This window comes from Urocampus carinirostris, chromosome 12 (assembly GCF_059441175.1).
Source record: "Urocampus carinirostris isolate Australia breed hairy pipefish chromosome 12, RoL_Ucar_1.0, whole genome shotgun sequence".
Lineage (NCBI taxonomy): Eukaryota > Metazoa > Chordata > Actinopteri > Syngnathiformes > Syngnathidae > Urocampus > Urocampus carinirostris.
This window is the reverse complement of record NC_142360.1, coordinates 25,561,153-25,586,238: the sequence shown is the minus strand read 5'-3', so window position 1 is coordinate 25,586,238 and position 25,086 is coordinate 25,561,153. Positions and strand designations below refer to the sequence as shown.

The following is a 25,086-nucleotide window of genomic DNA, read 5'->3' as shown; positions in this document are numbered from 1 at the left end:
GCATCTCCAAGGCATGGATTTTCTTTTCCAGTTCGGCAGCGAGAGTCCATGTCTAACAAGCATAGATGATGATCTTTGATTTCCCTGCTATGTTCTCGGCCGTGCAATCAATTGCATTTTAAAAGGTGAACGGGGATGGTGGTCAGTTTTCACATGATGTGACAGTGAACTAAACTTTGACTTAATTACATAAGGCACTTTTTATACAAATCGCAAAAAAAAAAACAACAACAACACTTGCAATACAGAAAAATAGGTGTAACTTCTATAACAAATTACAAATTTTGTTAGTGTTGATTTTGCTTCACAAATTCTCAGAAAACGGGAACTAAATAGGGCTTTTTTTTTCTGTTTGGGGAATGAGGTCTTTAGTATAAGTTTACGTGTTAAGATTTTGATGGAACCGGTTTGGAGGAGATTGTATTATTTCCATTTTATGGTTCTGATGTGTTTTTATGTTCGTCTTTTGTAGTGTTGCTCTTGCATGATGTCCCAATCATGAATAGAAGGATTATTTAGACTTTGCTATTGTGTCCTATCATCATTGTTATTATTATTATTATTATTATTATTATTATTATTATTATTATTATTATTATTATTATTATTATTATTATTATTATTATTATTATTATCATTATTATTATTATTATTATTATTACTATTATTGTTGTTATTATTATAATTATTATTATTATTATTATTATTATTATCGTGTTTACTGTCGCAAGGCGGTACGATGGTTCAGAACGTGGAGCAGCACGGAATGAATTCAAAGACGTACTGCCAGGCGGAACGGAAAATAGATTGACAGGTATTTTGACGAATTGAACTTCCTAACTAACACTATTTCAGGAAATTAACCAATCAAATTAGGAAAACAAGGTGAAGTTCCGGTCTATTTGTGTTTGTATTAACTCAAAAGGTCAGAATGTGTATAAAGCTTTAGCAGCTTTTGCCGTTTTATACTATTTCAATTTGTATTCATGTTCTCTTGAAAAGAAAACATACCCCATAGTTTCACAATGTCATGAAATAAAATTCACATGAGATAAAAAAGTGGCCGTTTTATGTTCACGAGGACCATGTTACTATCGTCTGTTCGTCATGGAGTAAAGACAGCTGCAGCCAACATTTGTAAGAAAAGGTTTGTAGTTTACGCTTATCTTTAAGTTGTTTTTTTGGACTATTATCAAAAGCTTTTATTGTTTAGCTTAAAGTGTAATTATTGTCCCCTAACTAGTCGTGTAAACCCTCGAAATATCTAAACATTTAAATATTATACTTTCAATTTACAAATGCTGCATTACCAATGTATGTCACTCCTGAGAGCTACGTTTTGTTACCCATTTGCACGAAAGGCTTCCAGTTTGGTATGCATTTGCAAATGACAACTTATTTTATTACTTTATTGTCACTATATTTTTACCAGGTTTAAATTATCTAAAGTTGAGTTAAACCAGGTATGCCAGGTAACAGGGTTGGGTAGGGTTACTTTAACTTGATTACCTTCAATTACTTTTGGGTTACTCCAATACCAAATATGCTAACAAAAGACAAAAGAAACTTAATATTAATAAAATTACTAAATTTTGTGCAGGCTTGGGTAGTAACGGAATACATGGAACGGCAAAAATGATGTTGGCAAGCTGTTTGGATTTATTTTCATTTTGTTTCTGTCGCATTTTATGTTAGTTTTGCTGGAGATCAAAGCCAGGAGAGAAAGCTTACCACGTGTTGTGAGTCATAATTGTATTCATATTTAGTTTATTTTGTCTTTTATTAGCATATTTAGTATTGGAGTAATCCGAAAGTAATTGAAAGTAATCAAGTTAAAGTAACCCTACCCAACCCTGCCAGGTAATAATAACAATGTCCCTACTTTCAGAATCTGTCTGTAGGGTACTCAGGTGTTCTTTAGGAGCCCATAGGCACCACATTGGAGAACCCTGGCCTTGTTAAACTAAATCAAAGTTGAAACAACTAGTTGATTGAACAATGTATATGGCGGTTACTCCTTTAAGTGATTTTAACAAGATTGTTTTCAATTAACATTCCTAAAGTACCCGTTATCCTTTTACAACAGATGGACTTCACCGTTGAGGCACCTGAGCGCAATCGATGAAGTCCCTCCACTGACAGATGCTGAAACTATCTATGCATTATCATCAGGCCATGGCAAGTGTGGGGTTGCCGTGGTACGGATCAGTGGCCCAGCATCCATTACAGCTCTCAGGTGTATGGCTGGCCTCACACGAACACTGCCTCTTCCTCGCAGTGCATTATTAAGGAGCATCAAACATCCCCGGTCAAAAGAACTGCTGGACCGAGGGCTTGTACTTTGGTTCCCAGGTATTTGAGCAAGAATGTAGTTTTGAAATTAATGGAAGGAACGCTTCCCCACTGATATTGAGCAATTACCTGATTTGTCTCCACTAATACTATATGATCGCCTAAAAAGTATGCGCTTTGTGCACAACAATGTGATGTCATACGTATAGTTTTCTCTTATTTCTGGATGAAAATGGTGTAAGTTAAAAAAGTAAGGTTTCAATTACAATCCAAGTGCCAACCCAAATCCCCAAAAAGAAGAGAAAGGAAGTTTTCATTCGAGCGCATCTAAGAATTGTACATCCTTGTTCATGCAAAAGAAGGAGCTGCAATAATGGTTTCAGCCAGAAGATCGTGTCAGCAAGGAGAATATTTTGAAGTTATGGACACCACCTTTAGGTAACAGGATCAGTCAAGAGAAATGCTGGACCGAGGGCTTGTAATTTGGTTCCCAAGGGTGTAGCTTTGGCATGAACGGAGGGGACGTGTCCCCAACAATATCAAACAATTATTGTTAGGTCTCCACCAATATTATGTGACTCTTTAAATACCAAGACCAAACCTACACCCTTCTTTTTAAGTACATTTCACTCCTCACTAGTAGATATCCTTTTTTTACAAACGCCTTTGTGCAACTGCTGTTTTTTCTTTTTGTTACCAGCTCCCCACAGTTTTACAGGAGAGGACTGTGTTGAGTTCCATATCCACGGTGGTCCTGCTGTTACAACTGCTGTCCTTCAAGCTCTTGGTAGCTTTCTTTTTGCATTTTTTTGTAGATATTGAATACATTCATAGAGTGTTTTACTTTAACACAAAATTACGACATGTACATTTGCTTTTTATCAAGAAGTTTGGCAATCAAAGGCCAGCGAAAGAAAGCATTTAGTTGCGCTTGCTTCTTTTTTGCCGCTAGAGAGCAGTGTTGTACAGGTTTTAAAGGAGGTCTAACCTGCGTTTGGAATTTTTTTTTTTTTTTTTTTAAACACACACAAGAACAGCTCGATTCCATCGTAGTCCTCCAGAGGAACCCAAAACAACAAAAATAAGGTAACGGATCAAATCCAGACTAAAAAACAACCACTCATTATATAACCTATTTACGTTTCATTTTTTTGTTACAATAATTTACTAACGCATCCAAAGGTCAAATAAATCGGTAGTCTTCATTTTAAAACATATTCCTATTGCCCAATATATGGTTAATACTGTATTAATTGCTTGAAATTATTGGCATGACCACCTTTCAACTATTTTAAGGTTAATTTTCAAAATGTTGCAGACTCCTAGACTCTGAGTGAGTACTGGCAGAGGGTTTCACATCACATCGCATCGGGGACTCCACATATTATACTGCATTTTAGAGTCATAATTTTACTGCACGCATTTTCTGTAACACCCCTGTATTTTACTTTTGTTGCTGTCATGTCTACTGCACAAAACATATATTGCGCAAGAGAAAAAAACCCGAAATACACATAATATATATATACATATATATATATATATATATATATATACTGGACTGTCTCAGAAAATTAGAATATTGTGATAAAGTTCTTTATTTTCTGTAATGCAATTAAAAAAACAAAAATGTCATACATTCTGGATTCATTACACATCAACTGAACTATTTCAAGCCTTTTATTATTTTAACATTGCTGAATTTGGCTTACAGCTTAAGAAAACTCAAAAATCCTATTTCAAAATATTAGAATATCATGAAAAAGTATACAAGTAGGCTATTCAACTAATCACCTGAATCATCTAATTAACTCGAAACACCTTGCGAGGGTTTCCTGAGCCTTAAAAACACTCAGCTTGGTTCAGTAAACTAAATCACTGCTGATCTGACTGCTGTCCAGAGGACCATCATTGATACCTTCCATCAGGAGGGTAAGACACAAAAAGAAATTTCTCAAAGAGCAGGCTGTTCACAGAGTGCAGTTTCAAAGCATATCCACAAAAAGTCTGTTGGAAGGGAAAAATGTGGCCGGAAACGCTGCACAACCAAGAGAGATGATCGCAGCCTTAACAAAATTGTGAAGAAGAGCCGCTTCCAGAATTTGAGGGAGCTTCAAAGACAGTGGGCTGAAGCTGGAGTCCAGGTATCAAAAGCCACAGTTCACAGACGTGTCCGGGAAATGGGCTACAATAGCCGTATTCCCATGGTCAAGCCACTTCTGAACTCAAGACAACGGAAGAAGCGTCTGACTTGGGCTATGGAGAAGAAGCACTGGACAGTTGCAGAGTGGTCCAAAGTCCTCTTTTCAGACGAAAGCAAGTTTTGCATTTCATTTGGAAGTCAAGGCGCCAGAGTCTGGAGAAAGGCTGGAGAAGAGCAAAATCCAAGTTGCTTGAAATCCAGTGTGAAGTTCCCACAGTCAGCAATGGTTTGGGGAGCCATGTCAGCTGCTGGTGTTGGTCCACTGTGTTTCATCAAGTCCAGAGTAAATGCAACTGTGTACCAAGAGATTTTAGAGCACTACATGCTTCCATCTGCTGAAAAGCTCTATGGAGATGAGGATTTCATTTTCCAGCATGATCTGGCACCTGCCCACAGTGCCAAAACCACCAGTAACTGGTGCACTGACCATGGCATCACTGTCCTTGATTGGCCCTGCTAATTCCCCTGACCTGAACCCCATCGAGAATTTGTGGGGTATAGTTAAGAAGAAGATGAAAGACACCAGACCTACAAATGCAAATGAGCTGAAGGCCGCTATCGAAGCATCCTGGGCATCAATAACACCTCAGCAATGCCACAGGCTGATTGCCTCCATGCCACGCCGGATTGATGCAGTAATCCATGCAAAAGGATTCCCAACCAAGTACTGAGTGCATCAATGGACATTTTCAAATGTTTGATTTAGTTTTGCTGTTATAAAATTATTTTTTTACTTGGTCTGAGGAAGTATTCTAATATTTTGAGATAGGATTTTTGAGTTTTTTTCAGCTGTAAGCCAAAATCAGCAATATTCAAATAATAAAAGGCTTGAAATAGTTCAGTTGATGTGTAATGAATCCAGAATGTATGACATTTTTGTTTTTTTAATTGCATTACAGAAAATAAAGAACTTTATCACAATATTCTAATTTTCTGAGACAGTCCAGTATATATGTATATATATAAAATGTAATTTATTGATTTATTCATTCATAATCGTATTTTTAATTTGTGTTTGATTTTGGGTTTGTTTTTTAGGAAGTGTGCCTGGCATTAGGCCTGCAGAGTCAGGGGAGTTTACACGAAGAGCTTTTCAAGCAGGAAAACTTGGTCTGACAGAGGTATATCCATTACAACCAATATTCTTTCTGTTATTTTTCAAGTAATTTTGAGTCATTTAAGACAATTGAGCTCATTTCAAGTAGGAGTCCTAGGCACACACGCCCTGCATTTGAAGCATTTTTTTTTTGTAAAATCTCAGTTCAGAAGTCCCAGGTTAATTTCAAATTTTTAACTACAGGTAACAGCCACATCAGACTGCGAATGGTTACAAGCACTCAGTCGTCAACATTACAATGGTACTATCTGCTTCCAGGACAATATCTAGTTATTTGGTGTAGTAGCATAATGCTGTAGCCGCTGGTTGCCTAAACTGTCGTACGCCTTGCTAGACAGCTGCATGCTGCAGTGCCGGACACTAAATGAAAGAAATGTGTGCCAGAAAAAAAAAATCAACATCTGCTGGCCATGGCTATGTAAGTCGAGCAGGTCAGCTGTTACCTGTACTGGCCTTTCTTTGTTGAATTAACATGGAATTCGAGTTTCCTTGCACAAAACTTAAACATGCATGGCAGGTTGATAGGCAAGTCTAGAAATTGTCCCTTGGTATGAATGTGTGTACGATTATCTCGGTGAGCCCTTCGATTGGCTGGCAATTAGTCCTGGATGTCCCCTATCCACTGCCTCAAGTTATTTAGGATGGGCTTCAGAAACTCAGCAACCATCGTCTGGATAAGCAGTTGGACACTAAATAAGTTTATTTTTTTATCACATCCCTTAAAGGTGTGGTGCTTCGTTTGAGGTGTCCTTAAACAAGTTGAATGTAGAATATTTTCTCTATTAAGTATGCGTTAACGATGCCCAATTGAGTTCTAGGAGCCTTTATACACATTTTCTATCACGCCTATCTGATTTCATCTTTCTTTTAGCAATCCTAATCGGGACGCGCAACACATTAGGTAGAAGGGAGGGGGGAGGTTAGAGAGTGAGTTTATGCTTGTCATTGTAATTGTTTGTTCGTGCATCATTAAAAAGGTAAAAATAAGAAAAGGCCTGTTTCAAATTAATTCCGAACGGCAACCTAAAACCCCAGAAAGATGAAAAAAAGGAAAGTTTATTCAAACGCGTTTAAAAAATGCACGTACTTCCAGGCGCATAATGAATGAGCTGACTGAGGCTGCGATCATGACCATATGCAAGGAGATGGCGACAGAGAGCAACACAGTTACGAATCCCGTACAGTACCTTTAAAGTAATAGATGTTTTCTAAAATGAGATGCCATGGAATGAATATTGTTTAAATTCCATTACAGCTGAACATCTTAAGCCTTTAAATAAAAGCACCAAAAAAACATTTTACTGTAAAAAAGTGTGATGCCTAAAAAAGAATCAGTCACATATAATATATTCCACTTTCTGCTGGAAGCATTGATGACGGAAAAAAAATGGCATATGACAATGTGGATGCTGTTTCTTTTTTCAGTGTCAGTTGTGATGCTTTTTATAGGTGGAGGGCCTCGGGGATTTGATCCATGCCGAGACGGAAGCTCAGAGGAGGCAGGCGCTACGGCAAATGTCAGGAGAACTTGGCCGTCTCTATCAGGACTGGAGTCTTAAACTGAAACGGGTACGTTTGATTTCACCAGCTCTTCTTTTTTGTCGCACAGTCAGGAATAAACATGTATTCATCAGTCACCAGGGTTCGTACGGGTGCTTGAAATCCTTGAAAATGCTTGATTGTTAGGTGGAGTTCCCCCAAAATTATTTTATAGCTGTGTTTCCTGACAGTCGCTTTTAAATGAAGAAAAATTTAAAAAGTGCTATTATCGAGTTGGCGTTACTGGCCCCAACTGTCTCATCCAAGAGAAAAGGATTATCAGACGAGTCATGGGAATTCCGACTCTTTTTCCAGAAGCTGCTCTTTCAGCTTGGCTCACTGAGAACAGCTCCTCTTTTTTTTTGTTTCCTTATAAGTGAGATCTTATCAATAATAATAAAACATTATGCTCCAAATTATTTAGTGATTTGTCATTGTGTATGTTTTGCTGGGGATCCATGCAAAACACACGATGTATGAATAAAAAAATTCACAGATCTACAAAATAAATTGTACAATACAAAACAATTTTGGATTTTTACACACTGAACAGATTTAAAGTCGAACAACAACATAAAACCCCTGGAAATGCAAAACAATTAAATAGAATTGTAAATAGTTAATTTTTATTGCAATTCATCATTTATTTATAGCACTGAAGAGTTAATATTTTAAATTTATATTTTAAACAATATGGACACAAATCTTCTGAAAAACACGCAAAAGAAGCATAATTTAGAATACAAATCCCAATAATCAAAACAAAAAGCAAAAGATCAGCAGTCTCTGAGATTGAAGATTGAATGCACTTTGCTTTCGAGCGATCAATTTTATTAAAATTAGTCCGAATTTGGCTCATTTTTCAGCTTTTTATACATACAGTGCCTTCTTTTTTTGTTTTCCATATTGAACTCCATTATTACCGAACACCTATAGAGCATTTCCTGTGTTTCTAAATAAGAGTGACGTATTGAAACTGCACGTGCATTGTTAAAGCAGAATGGCAGCAGAATTCATGTCAGTTTATAGCAGCCCCCTGACACATAATGATCATAGATAGGAACAGCGCAAAATAGCACAAATAATGTGCTAGAAGCAAGACAGCGACTTTATTTTATTCATCAAAGCCATGAACAAAAAAAATTTCTTTCGAATGGTGCTGGATTTCTTCCTTTTAAGGTACTGGAAACATTGAAAAAAATGTCCTTATAAGTGCTTGAAAAGTGCTCGAATTTGGCCATGAAAAAGGTTTGACTTCAACCTTTTTCCTAATTCTATGTGGCAAAAAAGTGCTCACTTTTCCGTGTTTTTCACTATGTTGACATCACTCAACACCTGTAGATCTCCTTAATGTGTATTATTTCAGCATGAGAACATACTTTATGAATATGGATTCCTGCGATAAAAGTGAAATGAGTTGCGAAACTTTGCATTTGTTGGCTGAATACATTATGCTAATGAAAAGAGGCCATTTCAAGCTGATATACTGTACTGCAGGGATCCCTAACCTTTTCTGTACTACGGAACAGTTTTATGTCTGTTTTCACAGCCGGCCCCAAGGTTGGCAATTAATCTGTGATTTACTTCTTTCATAAAAGACTGAATGTGGCCAAAAATAGGTTCTCCAGTCACACTATGACTATTTAATCTTCAGCAAGACCTCAGCGTCCAAATCAGGATTCAAGTTTTTTTTCTTTGCCAAATCCTGAAAATACAATCTGTTGCAGCAACAATGAGAATTTCTTGTCAGACAGGTTCCTCAGTTTTGACATGAGTTAGTTAAAGGAGGTGTGCGTAGTTTGCTGTGTTCTTAAAAGGTTGAAAGTGAAATATCTTCTTTAATAAGTATGAGTTAACAATGCCCAACTGAGTTCAAGAGCCCTTATGCTTTAGTTTTTATTGTGCCTATCTGCTTTATTCTTACCTTTATCAGGCCTGTTCGAAGCGGAACAAATCCCTAAAAAGATGAAAAAAAGAGCTCATTGAGCAAATCTAAGAAATGCCATGCAAATCATGTGTTACTCTGCAGCCATCTCCTGGCTTAAAATCATGATTGCAGCCTTATGTTTTCAAATGATGCACCCCCTTTTTGTTTTGCTGGTCATTCTGCTTTGGGATCTGATGTCAACTAGATATTCTTTTACACAATGACAGACAGGGTTCCCGCGGATCCTTGACAAGTCTTAGAAGGCATTGCATTCATCATTCTTAAAATAAGGCCTTGATTGGCATTAAAATGTTAAATCCAATTTTCGAAAGTCTTAAAAAATGTTAACACATGACTAAAAAGATTGAAAAACATTTATCAATTGTAATTTTTAGTAATTCACCGATTTACTTTGCTGGCAAATTTGTTTGAGCAAAATAACAGAACCATCAAAACAGTAGTGTGGTTTTAGTCGGGCCTTTCAGACCTGATGCATGTCTTAGGTCTACTCACAATACACATAGCAACTTTAGACAGAGACGTTACCTTTGGATGTTTGTAAACACTAACACAAGCAGTCTAATTGAGTATTCAGAGAAAGTACATTTTCTTTTAAGTGATCGATAATGTTGAAGACGTGTCCCCTCTGTCCCTGCCAAAACCACGCCCTTCATTCTGAGAGAGACATGGTCTACAACAAATGTGTGGTACATGCACTTTCACTGGGGACCCCTGGTTGATGAAAGATGTTGACATATTTTTGGCTGGTTCACAACTACTTCTAAGAAACAGTGTTTTTTTCAACATGTGACTGTAGCTGAGGGAAGACACTATAGCCATGTAGCGTTATGGACACCAGCCAAGTGCTCCTGGTTGCTCCAGTTGGGAGCAACTGTTCTAGGTGTTCTTCCTTGGGAAACTTCCTGAGATGTTTTTCTTTAGGTTTCTTAGTAGCATCTTTATTTTAGGTTCAGACCTTTGGGAATGTGAGAATAACATAAGATCAAATAATAAGTAAACCTTCTGTGTGAAGCTTTGCGTGACACCCTTGGAAAAAAAAACAATGTAAATCATAATCGCACGTGTGCATGGATCTGAGTTTTGGAATTTGATGCTTCCTGTTTTTCTTCAGCTATACGACTATTGTGCGTGTTCCGCAATGTCAATCATGTTACTGATTTGTATGGTGGTGGAAGTACTGCACAGAGCCGTTCTCCCAGATGGATTTGGCATTTAAAAATCCTTGTTTAATTTTGCATGTCAGTTTCTTTCCATCATTAACCCGCATTATGATATGTATATTAGTCAATTTAGATAAACCATTGTGTTTTCTTGCTGTTAGTGATTATGATACAGTTTGGAATTACTATTGTATTGTATTAACTCATTATTTTCTTGCAAGATAATTTTTTAGATGTTCTTGACTATTTTTATGGTTCTAAAACTGTTGTGATTTGGTTCTAAAACAGTTTGGGCAGTACAAGTATTTTATTTGCAGAAGAAGAAGAATTTTACATTGTACGGTTTACTTTATTCACACTTGACTTAAAATCCATAACTTTGTAAATATTTAAGGTATTTTAGTTGTCATGTTGACTTGTTTTAAGTGGAATATCCCAGTTGTGTATAGTTTTTATTTCAGATGTGAACACTTTATATATTTTTCTATTTATCAGTCTTTATATTGTCTATTTTTCCAACTGGAATGCAACCGTAATTTTGTTGTAGCAATTGAGTGATAACAAAGGTGATTCTGATTCTGAAATGCACCTACCTTCATGAAGATCGTAATGCAGTCTTGAGATAGCCCTCAATGCCATTAATAGATTATTGCCCTATACATAAACATTTGTAACTTGAAAGACAAACTCTTGTCATTGTTTTGTATGTTGGGGGCTCTAGAATTTAAATGACCAGAATCTTCAAAAAACAGTGACAACAACAAAGCGAAGCACTTGTATGTAAAACGGTTTATTCATGTTATCTTCACACAAAATTAAAATAGCAAAAATAGAATTGCGCACAAAATAGTCTTAGGCTAGGTCTGCAGGTGCATACCTGGTAAGGTTGCAAGGATAAACGTCTCTTCTGGATTGCGTGATGTTGAAGCATGGAATGATAATTGATTTTAGAAAAATACTTTTTAAAAAATGTATTATTATTATTATTATTTTTGTTGGACTGATCCCGACTTGCTCATTTTGGCACAAATCCATAGCCCCCGGTCACTGGTAGCAGAGGACAATTGTACATTGCTATATTGCAGTGTTTTGAACCAGTGTGCCGGGGCACACTAGTTTGTCCTAAGACTTGAACAGCAAAAAAAATTTCCCAATTTTATCTTTGCCAAAAAGAATGCTATTGTTTTTCTTTTAATGACCAGCCAAATAATTGACACACTAATTATAATCTTCTCAAAATGCAGTACAATAGTATTAATTTATATTGTTTGATAAAGGTCTTTTTTTAAGATTACAATGAATAATAACATTTCATTTGACTAAAAATCAGAGATAGAATGTTTATCTGGCAGATTTTTTTTTAGTAAGAAAAGATCAAAATGTCAACTGTAAGAAAGTAAGATATTACTGCAAAAATGATTAAATTAAAGATCTTGCACATAATTTTGCCGATGTAATCAAAAACAAAAATGTTATTAAATATGAGAAACTGGTTAAAAATTTAGTAAAATCCAAAATTACATCCGAATGAAAAAATATATATACCGGTAATCTAATTTTGGTGACCTTATGATTTAAGCTTAAAAAAATGGTGCCTGAATGAACTTTACATTTTTAACAGACGGTGTGCTTTGAAAAAAAAAGTGTTAAAGAACCCTGCTATATTGTCATCTTACAGCAGCAAATGTTATCCCACAATAATCAATCACAAACTCTAATGTGAAGTGAAACCAGTATTCTGCTAATGGCAACGGAAAATGGTTAACACTGCATCACAACACATACACCTTTAAAATATACATGAAACATCTAGAAAATATTTAGAGAGGGACTTCAAAAATGAAAATGAAACACTAAGCTAATGTGTTTTTTATGGTTTACCATAAATAAGCACCCATGCAAATATGAGCTACAGATGTTGGCTTACCCTATAGCTTAATATGCAGCAGTTGAAACCACTTCAACCTTGTTCTGTCGACCTTCCGCTGGATTCGTTCATCGACTGCACCTCGCCAACTGCAGAATTACGGGTAGCTACAACTTGAAAAAAATGTTTTTTTGTAAAAGGAACATATGTTGGCCTGGAGAAGGCTGGGTGCCACCAGGCTGTACTTGACCAAGACACACCGCAGGAAATGGTGCCCCTATGACCCTAGTGGTTAAGGGTCCAACCAACCAACCAATACGTAGACACACAATGGCGGAAATTTGTTTTGGATGCAGCAGTGACTGAACGTCATTGACCAATCAGTGGTTATCAGTGACCCATGTGACGTTTTAGTCCCCGGGACCCTGATTTGGAACCTCAAGAGAGGTGATACAAAAACGTTGGTGCCAGGGACTTAGAACCAGGTACTTTTTCATAATGGAAAACCAAAAAAGGTGAGGCGAGAAATGCTGGAAGTGTGTGCTGGAAAAGCACCTTATATACAGTTCTAGTGATAAACGTTGCTGGTCAAGATTTGCAATGACATGTTAGTTTTATATTCTGTTTGTATTAAAATTTTACAATTGAAATTGGGTATATAGGACATCATATAATTATACTATTGGTGGCTCTTTATTTAGATTCAGATTTATTCCGAATGGAGTTGCCCATTTTCTCCTGTCATGAAGCTTCAACAGATTGAGTAATCGATTGAGTAATGTCTCTCTTGTCTTTTTGTTTGTCTCAGTCTCTTGCCCATATGGAGGCCTTCATAGACTTCAGTGAAGAGGAGCTTATAGAAGACGGAGTCTTAAATCGAGGTACCTACTTTCATACTCATATTTGATACGCAAGAGCACAGTCTTGATTGAAGTTTCATAGGAGGCTCGATGGGTGCGTGGACTCTGGTACATCCAAATGAGAGGTGTCAGCCCGGCTTTCCTGTTTGGATAATTAACTAGCCATCGCGTGCTTTTGCTGTGCCACAGGGGAGAAGCCATCAAAATCAAAACGTTCAGAAACTTTCCTTTCAGGAAACATGAACCAAATTGGCAGTGGCACAGTGGAAACATTTGTCTTGTCTTCAAAGCCAACCTGCCGCTGCACTTATTGGCTCAGGAACAGTGCTGTCAGAATTAGGTTTCTCTATACTGGTTTCCCATATAGGAGTGTTTGTGTTAGAGAAATACCTCCCTAGAGTCTTGACACTTCCTGTCTGGCAATGGTAGAACTTTTAGAATCCTCAGAAGTTATCGAGGTTAACACGTTGGGACCTGGGATTTTATATATATTTTATACAGTATATATTTTTTGCGTGAGACAGCACAAAGGTAGTAGGCTCATACCTCAGAAGTGCAAATAATTATAGACTCGTTTTTAAAAATAGCAGGGCAAGCTGGCATGTTGTCTTTCTTCTGCCACACGCAAATGTGCCCCAACGGATGTGGCCAATATGTGTGTATATCTACATCCTTTTACTCACAAATATATAAATATAAAGGTAGAAAGGGGAGGAGGGCATAAAGAAAAAAGAGAAACCTTGACCCATTTTGTTTGGACAGAATACCAGCAGACAGCTGAAGTATTTCCTTTAAAGCACAGAAATTCCATGTACACAGATGAAGGTTAAGGCAAGCACCATCTTCAGTGCCTTGCCCCCCTAAAAATGTTTTCACATATAGACATATTTTCTGAGAATCAACAACAAGTGAGACACATTCGTGAAAAGAAACACAATTTATCCAATATTTTATACTGTGCAAACAAATAAAAATCGAAAAGTAGGCGTTGCAAAAATATGAACCCCCTTTGTGCAACCTCCTTTCACTAGGATCACAGCCACAAGTTTTTTGGGGTATGTCTCTTTAAGTGTTGCACTGCTTGAAACGGTAATATTTGCCCATTCTTCCCTACAAAACAGCTCTCGTGCCTAAAGGTTTGCTCGTGATTGTTTGTGCAGAGTATTAATCTCTTTCCATAAAGGCTCTATAAGATTGAGGTCTGGACATTGGCTTGGCCAATCTAACACCTTTTATATTATTAATTTTAAACCATCCCATTGTATATTTTTCTTTATTAAGGTCTCTTGCAGACTCCCAACATATTTTCTGCCAGAACGGCCCTGTATTTGGCTCCATCTATCTTCTTATAAACTCTAACAATCTTCCCAATCCCTGCTGAAGAAAAGCAACCCCAACGCATGATGCTGCCACCACTATGTTTGACACTGGGTATGGTGTTTTCTGGCTGAACCAAACGTAACACTTTGCATTCTGCCCAAAAATTTGGTCTTATCTGAACAGAGAACCCTGTTCCACATTGTTTCTCCTATGTGGTTTCTTGAAAACACCAACCTTTTTATGTTATTCGTTCAGAAAGGGCTTTCTTCTTTCCACTCTTCCAAAAAGGGCAGATGTATGCAGAGTACGAATAATAGTCGTATTTTGCACAGATTGTCCCACTTAAGCTGTGTATGCCTGCTGGTCATTCAATCTGATCATGCACTTTTTGGTTGCTTCTTTGATTAGTTCTCTTCTTGTTTGGGACAAAAGTTTAGTGGGACGGCCAGGTCTTGGTAATTTTGCAGTGGTTTTCTGCTCCATCCATTTTTTTTTATTATGGCCTGCACGGTGCTCAGGGAGATGTGTAAATCTTGCAAAATATTCCCATTCCATCTTTGAACTTATCTATTACTTTATTTCAGACCAGACTCAGGTGTTCTCAAGTCTTCATAAGTCTGTCTGTTATCCAGTGTCACCTTCCACAGACCTCTTTGCCCATCGTGGAGCACGTGCATTTAAAATGAGACCTAATGACACACAGGTGCACTTTGTTTTTCATTGTTAGTCATTTAGGTTGACAATGGGTCATTTGGAAGTCATCAGGGAATTCTTGAGGTCAGTTGGCTGAGCTGAGAGAAGAGGGGGGTAATATGTTTCCTTAGCGCAGTGGTTAGCACATTTGACTAATACGCAAGAAATCCCCGGTTCGAGACCGGGTGGACACATATATCGGCGTGGAGAGGGATAGGCGCCACCAGACAGTATTTTCCCAAGACACACCACAGGAAATGGTGCCCCTGCGACCCTAGTGGTCAAGGGATCCAACCAACCAACCAAACCAAATGTAACATAAAATGTTAAAATATTTGTACTCACTTCACAATTGTGTCTAACATGTTGTTGATTTTTAGAAAAATACTTTCAGGTTTTTAGCTTTAAGTTTGAAGCCTGAAATGTGGCAATATTCCAAAATGTTCATGCGGGAGGGGGCGGGTGCTAGTTTCGCTACGCACTGTACATCATGTCCCATTTCTGTGTATCCAGTAGATGGTATGGTGCGTGATTTGCAAAGTGAGATGGTGCGACACCTAAAGGACGAGAGGAGGGGCGAGCGACTACGTAGCGGAGTGCAGGTGGTCATCGCAGGAGCCACAAACGCCGGGAAAAGCAGCCTCCTCAACACACTTTGTAAGAAACAAGCAAGTCGATAGCACATAAGCAGATTATGATTAAGCGTTCCTTACACTTAGGCAACGGCAGTTATCTTGAATGTAGTTCTATATGTAGGTATGGCTTGCGTCACTCTCATTTATGAACACAGTACATCGGTCCGATTGAGAGTCCTTGTGAGGTTAATAAGGAAATTCAGTACATGCACAGGTCCTTTGTCTGATCTCTTAGTGGTTCGGGCAGTTTTCAACCCGAAAATCTTTGGACAAATTGGCAATACATTGCACTAGTAAGTTACTATGTTAGCATGGTTAAATGGAGTAAGTCATGATCTATAACTTTACTTAAAAAACCTAACCATGATATACAGTAAAAGATAAATATTCTTCTAAAACTTATAGCATGAGTAAAAATGTTTAATTTCCGATCTTTGACATCCGGGTTATGAGTGCAACGTAGAAACTGCTTCATCACGCTGCAATGAGTGGCAGTTTTATTCAAAGTTGTTCATAATCTATTCAGACATTATACACCTAATAAATGAGCGATGTTTTACCTTTTTTGAGTTTACTCTCTATTCTTGTGTTGAACAGGCCTCTATAGTAATATATTTTTTTCCCATGCTTTGTCAAGATAATCAAAACATGTGTCATTTATAGAATAAGGATGCATTTGTTTGGCTTATTGTATCCTGAAAGCATTTTGAATAACGTATAAACTATCCTGGTTGGCGACTTGTATCGGCCTTCCATAACTTCCTATTCACATAATGGCTTCATTTGTCAAAGTGTGTGATAGTTTGCTGTTGTGAGTAGTCTTTCTATATACACAGAAATTAGTGAAAAAAAGCTTTTTTTCCTGAATTACATAAATCCAAAAGTTGAGCCTCCCTGATTTGTTTTGCTTGTTAAACATCCAAGACAAATTATTTTGTAATAAAGGTACATTTTGAAGAAATTGTTATGTAAATTGTTTCAATCCTGGTACAACTCTTCAATGGAAAATTATCGGTAATAAAATTATAAATCAATACTATGCCCTTTATTTCTCATTCAGGCCAAAGACCTGCAGCCATTGTATCCCCCATTGCTGGCACCACCAGAGATGTAGTGGAAACGGCTCTGGATATTGGTGGCTTTCCTGTCCTCTTGAGTGACACTGCAGGCCTCAGAGACAGTTGGGACCTGGTGGAAAGAGAAGGGGTCCGTAGAGCCCGTGAAAGGTAAGTACTATGTTTATATTACAGTTCAGATGAGGGCCTTTTGTCCATATCAGTCGCGGTGTGACCAATGCATAATGTGTTTCAAAACAAAGGAAGGATACTAAATAAAGTCTAATTGCTTCTCTGTGGATATAAATACATGGAAAACCACTCCCAGGAGGTTGCATAATAAAGACGTAGTTTTCCTTAATGTATTTACAACACCCCATCTGTGATTTTGTGAATGGACATATTGGGATCGCAGATGCCTGCTGGCAGCCACTTCCCTTGTTTACACACACTCCAAAAATTGTATTTGTTAAATCCGTCATTACTCATTTGTCCCATACTAAGAGGCCTGTTGATAGACAGGCAGACAGCAAGGAGGATTGCCACAATTCAGAGTTTGTAAAGGTGCTTGAAATCTTTGAAAAATCTTGAATTTTAATGTTATTTTCAAGGATTGAAAAAAGTGCTTGGAAATGTTTCTCACGTCTGCTTAAATTTGACACTGACACTGCTCTGTAGTGGTGTGCTATGCCATTGGATTTTTTTCCCCTTCCCTCGTGATTAACAGCAGCTGGCATTCGTTTGTATGGCATTGTCCTGTGAAGCTTTATCGGCCCCCTATGGGTCGATCATGCCCAAGAGGTGCATGCTAGGACCAAAAGGAGCAATATGAAATGTGAATTAGTTCAAGGATTACAAAATTATTTTGGACGTTTATTGTGGACAATGCAAAAAAATGAAGGTAGCTTTTCCCAGTGGTATATGGAATAAGAGAAGTTTACGCAACTGAAAATGTAAGCTACATACTACCCAACACATGTAAGGGGAGAGATTTTGTCTCAAAAATATTTACACACGTATTGTTCCGATCCAAAAGATATTTGCTATCTACTCAAGAGCTAAAAATCATATGACTTGATAAATGCAAACTAAAAAACATTTTGTAAATTGCAAATATATTTGTGGCTCTGAAAAATACATCATCCACAATGGATCCCTTCCTTTAATGCTACTGCAGAAATTGAAAAATCGGCTTTGAAAGTCCTTGAAAAGTGCATGGAAAAAAACCTGACACTTCATACTTGACATTTATTACATAGGAAGTTGGTCAAAAGCAATCAGAGTGACACTGGAAAGTCTTGATTTAATACCTTCATCAAGTCAAGAACTAATAGCTTTCACCCAACAGCAATTATAACCTTCCATGCTGCAAAATAAAACACTGCTTTACTCAAGATCGGGATTTGCAATAATAAGAAGTGGTGATTCAGCCGTTAATTTCATTTTTTACTTTGAACATTATTTTTTTTTATCATTACCCTCATCACTGCCTTTAGTACTTGATCACTGATGTGTTTTTTCTTATTGAAAATGGTCTTGCACCATTGTGCATTTGACATGTTTCAATGACTACGAATTATATTCAACATTTTTACAATGCTTCTTTTCAATTATGACTATGTTATATTTGCACAGAGCATATTTGCTTGAGTAACAGAATCTCTTTATATCCCCCCTATAATCCTTAAAGAAAATCCAGACAATAATATAGATTCAAGTCAAGACAAGTCAAGTCAAATTTATTTATATAGCCCTTAATCACAAAAATGTCTCAAAGGACTGCACAGGATTACAAGGACACAATTACCTGATCTTAAACCAACAAGAGTTGGATATAAGTAGATTGAAGAAAATAACGTATACATAAATCTCAATGTACGCTGCTTTGAAGAGACTTTGATAAAAAAAAAAAATCATCTATTTTAAGCAGTAAGCAATAATAAATATTAGAGTTCAGCTCTGTTATACATAATTTTCCTGACGTCACCAGATTGGATTAGGTGATGGCTGGAATTGCACAATATGTTTTGATTAAACATGCACTTAGCGGTATATTAGTTTGTGACTTATTGTGTTTATAAGATTAGGGATGCTTGTGTTTCCCTGTATCACTTAAATTAGGCATGTCAAACTGCGTTTGGCTCTCAGGCTGGATCCAGACTTTATATTCTCAGGGGGCCGGATCAGTAAAAAATATATCAACACCAAATACTGTACCTTGCTTTCTTTTTTCAGTACTATGCTTTATCATTTAGACTACATTTGTAGCCTACCCTGCATATTATAATCACGGATGTTTGGAGATTTAAGTAATTATTCACAAACAATGAAAAAAAACGATTTTCATGTTTGTCATTGAATGCATTAACAATTTGTCTATTTCATCAGTTGAGTAAATGCACCCGTACATCAAAACCAACTTACCAGAAACAGCACAAGCGTAAAAAACAAAGTGGGAGTTATGAATATGATTATGCTTGTCTCAACGGTCATACTTCTTTGAAATAGAATGAAATACAATTTAAGAGTTTTAGTAATGAAACTTCTTAGCTGGGTCTACTTTTACACCTATACTACCCTGTAGCGACGGGAAGGAGTATTTGGTTTGTATTTGTTTTATAAAATCCTAACTTTTGAACTGGATTTTTTATTTTTTTACATAGTCTGAAATTTAGGGGTGTGCTGGATTCAATCGTGCAGGCCGGATCCGACCCGCAGGCTGTATCATTGTTATGAATGCCTTAATCTGACTAATAACACATCGCTTGTTTTATGTTTACATGTCGTATGCTCAATGAATAATAGTCATAAAGCTAAGCAATAGTGAATTTAAGACGTGACGTGTTTTGCAGTTTAGTATGCTATTTTGAATTGAGGTTTATATTTTCTTGCGATTTCTTTTTATCAATTGAGTGGTGTGCCGCTGTATCGGAAAGGTGTGCAGCGTGTGTTATATTCAGAACGTTGTGTGCACAAAACAGGTCGGACATGTGCGACCTGGGTCACTACAGGAAGGAGGTTGTAAGTACGAACATCCGCGGCTGCTACTAGCTCCTCTTATGGGTTGGATGTCGTTGCTGTCTTGTAGAAAAGACATATTTTTTTTCATTTGTCCGTTTATTATCTGAACAATCCCTCAACGGGTTATTAAAGAGTTATTCAAAGAGTAATTGTTTTTAGATCTCTCAATGTCAATTGTATCATTTTTTTCATGTAACCGTGTTTTTCCTACTTCTCAGACAAAACTGAATTTTAGAGATTTTCTTATCGATACTTCTTAAAGGACACTGTGTAATATGTGACCACGAGATGTCACTGTATTGAAATGAAATGAAATGATCTGCATTTATATAGCGCTTTTCAAGTCAATGACTTCCCAAAGCGCTTTACAGTGAGCTTCACATTTCCCAATAGCGGCCTTGTATTGCAGCCATGTAAGACGCTAACCTGCTTATTGAGGGTATTAGGGGTTCAGTGTCTTACCCAAGGACACTTCGACATGTAACACGGACAAGCCGGGATTTGAACTGGGATCCCTTGATCCCAAGACGAGCGCTCTACCTCCTGAGCTACTGCCGCCCCGTATTGTGTAATGCAACCAAAAACGAGTGCTTAGGAGCACACACTACCGAGACTCAAAGTAACCATAGAGCAGAATTTTTCTTATCATTTTTTGCCCAATATTTAACAAGCTTTCTGATTTATTTTTTTTCCGTGTACCAATAGTAGCAAGATGGCTGACAAATATTTCAGCTCCATCTAGGTGAGCCTCATGTTTTGCAAAATTGATGCAAATTTCTCGATTTACAAGTATTTCTGTTTATTCTTTAACCCTATATTGTTTCTGTTTCTTTAAACGAAGTCTTTTTTCAACTGCCGGTAGGCACTAGCTAATAGACGCTGTCCCTTTAACAAAGAAAACCTTTGCATAGGCCTATATAGCTTTTTTTATTTGTTTTTATTTCAATACATTACCACTGTCACGTAAAAATAAAATGTATCTATTTTTTTCATGCATCTTTGGAATTTTTACATTGTCACCAGGCCCAAACATAAATGCAAAAGATAGATAAGAAAGGTACGTTGTTTTTTCGCATTTGTGACCCGCTCTGCCAAAAAAGTGGAAAGTAGCAACGTTCTATTTTTAGCTGCAAGCTGATAACTAAGAAAAAATGAGGAAAATCATGCGAAAGACCTCTACGTATTTTGGTTATTTTGGAAGATATGACATTTCAAAAGCCTTTCCCTGAGTTTTATAGTCCATATTAATAGGGAAAGTAAAACGGAAATTAAAGTTCAATATTTCCGATTTTAGAAATCAAAATTAAAGTGATTTTAATGTGTATTTAAATGTGCTAAACGTGTCTTTTAGTCTGGTCTATTTTATGTCTGTGCAAAAGCCTTTGTTAGAACGAGACTGTCCCTTTAACTGTAAAACCATTTGAATGACACCACACCGGGAAAAAAAAGCAAAGATTACCTTAAACATTAGTTTCTCAGGTTTTTGTTCAGAAGGCTGAAATTCAAATGGCCATAGCTTTGAAATAGTTTATCATAAAGCTTTGGCTATGGTATCGTTTTAAAGCTCATTTCTTATACTTTCCATTGATACCAAAAACCCAAATTGGATTTTTGCCTCACTGTGACTCGTTTCGGTAGATCAGGTCTCGTTTCACAATTTTTTTTGCTCATGTAACAGTTGGCTGAATCAAATAAATATTTGAAACCTATTTTTTTTTTTTTCAACTGTCTAGTGATTGTTTTGTTTTATGATATTAAGCCATCCGAATCCATTTTATCTTCAACAACAGCATTGTTATTCTCTCTAGAATTGAGCAAGCAGATTTGACTCTGGTGGTTGTAGACTCTTCCCATCTCCCCAATGACCTCAAGCAAGCTCATGACTTCCTTGAGGACCACCTGAGGAATGTCCTGCTCAATCAGGAACATCATTTCACCGGTAACTTTGGAAACGTTTCTCTCGATCAAATGGGATGTCCAGCGTATTATGATTTCATATTTTGTGAGAATGATTACATGTATTTACTCTGTTCTCACAGCATTAGGATCTGACAGATTACTCCTGGTCCTGAACAAGGTGGATTTGCTACCTGAAGAACAGCGACAAATCATGAAAATGAACATCGGGCGTATCTCCGGGCTTTTTCCTATTTGTATGATGTCGTGCCAGACTAATGAGGGACTTGAAGACTTCCTCACAACACTGCACAGCCGAGTCAAGACTTTGTGAGTCAGACAGCTTTACCACCATTTTATGTCTTTGCCTTATTTTTAGCTAAACTGGCTTCTTTGAAATCAAGTGACTAATAGAATCTTTTGAAGTAGAGTCAAAGTATCCCGCCAAACATAGCAATTAGAAGTAGTATGAAAGAGGGATCACTTAAACCAATCAACTGTAGGTCAGTTTTGAATAACACTTTTACAGTTGCATTTGACTGTCATTTTTATTATAAGTAATGGTTTCAAAACAAGGTGTGAGCAGAGTTATTTTGTAAAGATGTCACAAACTACTGCAAACGAGAAGTATACATATGTATTTACCTTCAGCTCTGTGACAGCTATGAGACGGCAGTGAAAATACTTTGTTTAATGAGCTTCCATATACATGATTCCATGGAGACCTATAGCCAAAACGGGAAATGCTGGTGTAACATTGTGACTTTAAACTGTAGTCGGGACTCTGTCCTATATATATTATGGATTGAACCATGCAATTAATGTTTTGTTTATGCTTTACACATAACACAATTTAAATGATAAAGAAAAGATTAACATGTCTGTATTTTATCTCCGAGCCATATTTGACTCGTGAGCCATACGTTCCCGACCCCTTTATTAGTGTGACAGGCGAGTTATACTACATCGTGCATTGGCATATAGTAGAAAATCGCATTCACACCTCCAGACATGTCTTGAATGTTGGAAATATGACTTTTTCAAGTCTTTATTTATAATCTCATCTCATCTACCAGCTCAGTAGCCTAGATGGTAGTGTGCCCGCTTTGAGACTGGGAGGTCGCTGGTTCGCGCCTCGGCCGAGACATACCTAATTGGTATAATCGCGGCGCCCTCTGGCTGCGGCTGCATCGACTCGCTACAACGGGTCAGATGTATCGACATTTCGTTCTGTGTACATTGTTACAAAGAATGACAATACAAAGGAAATTATTATTATTATTATTATTATTATCTCATCTCATTAGCTGCACCGCTTATCCTCAGTAGGGTCACGGGGGTGTTGGAGCCCATCCCAGCAATCATCGGGCAGTGGGCAGGGGACCTTTATTTATAATATTGCACTTTATTTTTTTTGAACTTTTTCTTTTTAATGAGGAAAATTTTAGTCAAAATAGTCTGATATGTCAGATAATATAATTTTTAGTAACATTTTTCTCATCTTTAAAACTAATTCGTAAACAGATAGCAATACCAGAAAAATAGTTTAATTTGATGGCTTCGTTTTTAACAAGATAATATTTCTTAAAATTGTGGTAAAATAATAGGTCTTGTACAAAACTACAATAAGACATTAAGCCGGGATATGGTTGTTTTAGCCTCAAGTCAGTTGCATGAAAGCTGGGTCAAATTTAGCTTCGCTCAGTTACTGTTGTGAGATGTTCTCTACAGCTAGCCTTCTCCAAAACAGACAAAAAAACAGGATAAGATTATTCACAGAGATACATCTGGATTTTATAGCAGTTTCCTAGAATTACATGCTATGTTGCATTCTTATATTTATCCTGGATTAGAATTTGTACATAGATCGTATATTGACATTTTATTAAACTCTATTGATAATTGCAACAGCCAATTTATTGTCATTTATGTGGTAAATCTATTGCTCTCAAGCCATGTGTTTTATTGCTATGCATATTAAAAATTCCGGTCAAATTGCCATCAGAGATTTGATGAATATTTATATTTTTAGTGTTTTTAAAATTCTAAAAAGTGACAGAAAAACTGGCTAAGGTTGTCTCAATGAAGTCTTTGACAAGGGTATTATACTATATACAGGTTCAACTCCAATTAATCTGTTCCCGCGTCAAAGATTGCTAACACTGATCCACTAAATGCAACTAACAACATTTTACAAATAGAACAGAGTTGCGTTGAGCCAGTGCACAATTGTGCTAAATTTGCTCATTTTTTTAAACAACACTGGTTGTTTAACCTTTTTTTCTAATAATTGCTTTAGTTCAGTGGCCATATAAGACAACACTTATCCTTTTTCAGTTATTCTGAGATCGATCCTCAAGATCCCTTACAGGATGCTGTGAATATGCATTTCCAGTATTGCAAACATCTACCACTGGCTTGACATAGCCGCTCCTTTTTATCCTGGTTCCGCAAACGTTCAGCCGATTAAGCCTAAATGCTGCGGCCAGACTAGATCAAGTTGGGTTTATTCAGTTTTCCTGGATTTCTTTATTCCACTTTTGCGCAATACCCCACGGGAATCGAAAGAGTTACGAAAGGGGGAAATAAAACAATAGAATCGTGTCTTATAAATAGATTTTTCAAATTCACACTCACCAGTTCAGTGTTTCAAACTTCCTGTCTAGGTGTGGCGACCCTCTGTCTGGTGGCCCTAGTCTGACCCAAGCACGCCACAGGGCCCATCTGCAGCAGTGTGTGGCAGCTCTGGACCAGTACCAGAAATTCCGTGATCTGGACCTGGCTCTTGCAGCGGAGGGCATTCGCTTAGCTCTCACCAGCCTGGGCCGGATCACCGGAAAAGTCGGACCAGAGGAGATTCTAGATATTATTTTCAAAGACTTCTGTATTGGGAAATAGTCGGGTGGCCTATGCAAATAATCATACTGTACTGATGAAAATAAACGGCAGTGAGTGCAAATGTGCGCTATCGCATGGTGCAAAGGAAAGCAGAGCAAAAAACTTTGGAATTGTGTCAGGCTTTGTGTCAACAAACGCTGACATTGTGTTCTTGGCTTTAGTCGATTCTAATGGAAAAATATTAGAACCAATTCAAAAGTTAAATAGTAGATTTGCAGGATTTTGACTTTTTGTCTCAGCCTGTTAAAGTCAAGTCAGAATCCTGGGGGGAAAGTACTTGTTGGAGTTTTTATTTTAAATTAGCAGTCCGTAATTATAATATTCTTTTACACACTGACGCCATCTTCTGGCTTAGATCATCATTGCAGCTTCTGTAATTTAATGATTCGGAGCACAGAAGGGTCTCCGATTTTCTTCAAATTATGCAGCGGGCCTTATCGTGCCTCTCTGTGATGTGCAGTGGCGGACAGAGCTAGGGACACAATGAGGCTGCCATGGACACAATTCCGATTTTTGGGTGAAATCCGATGTTTTTGTGAGGTTTTTCACATTTCCAACTAAATCTGACTTGTATACAATCTC

At 37.2% G+C, this 25,086-nt stretch overlaps 1 protein-coding gene and 1 long non-coding RNA gene across 2 annotated transcripts; one reads left to right on the top strand and one right to left on the bottom strand.

The window, feature by feature from the left end:
* The first annotated feature begins 891 nt into the window (after positions 1-891).
* On the top strand, positions 892-25,086 carry gtpbp3 (GTP binding protein 3, mitochondrial). Its single transcript, XM_088349840.1, has 11 exons — positions 892-1,147; positions 2,087-2,352; positions 2,993-3,079; positions 5,534-5,616; positions 7,062-7,181; positions 12,935-13,007; positions 15,513-15,656; positions 16,695-16,860; positions 21,519-21,649; positions 21,750-21,936; positions 24,273-25,086. Exons 1-11 carry the CDS (start codon positions 1,071-1,073, stop codon positions 24,502-24,504), a joined length of 1,566 nt encoding a protein of 521 aa, XP_088205966.1. The 5' UTR covers positions 892-1,070; the 3' UTR covers positions 24,505-25,086.
* On the bottom strand, positions 16,115-24,500 carry LOC148355323 (uncharacterized). The gene is made up of 2 exons (XR_015852236.1): positions 24,244-24,500; positions 16,115-16,822 (listed from the first exon to the last, which is right to left on the bottom strand). It is a non-coding gene; the product is annotated as an uncharacterized LOC148355323 (long non-coding RNA).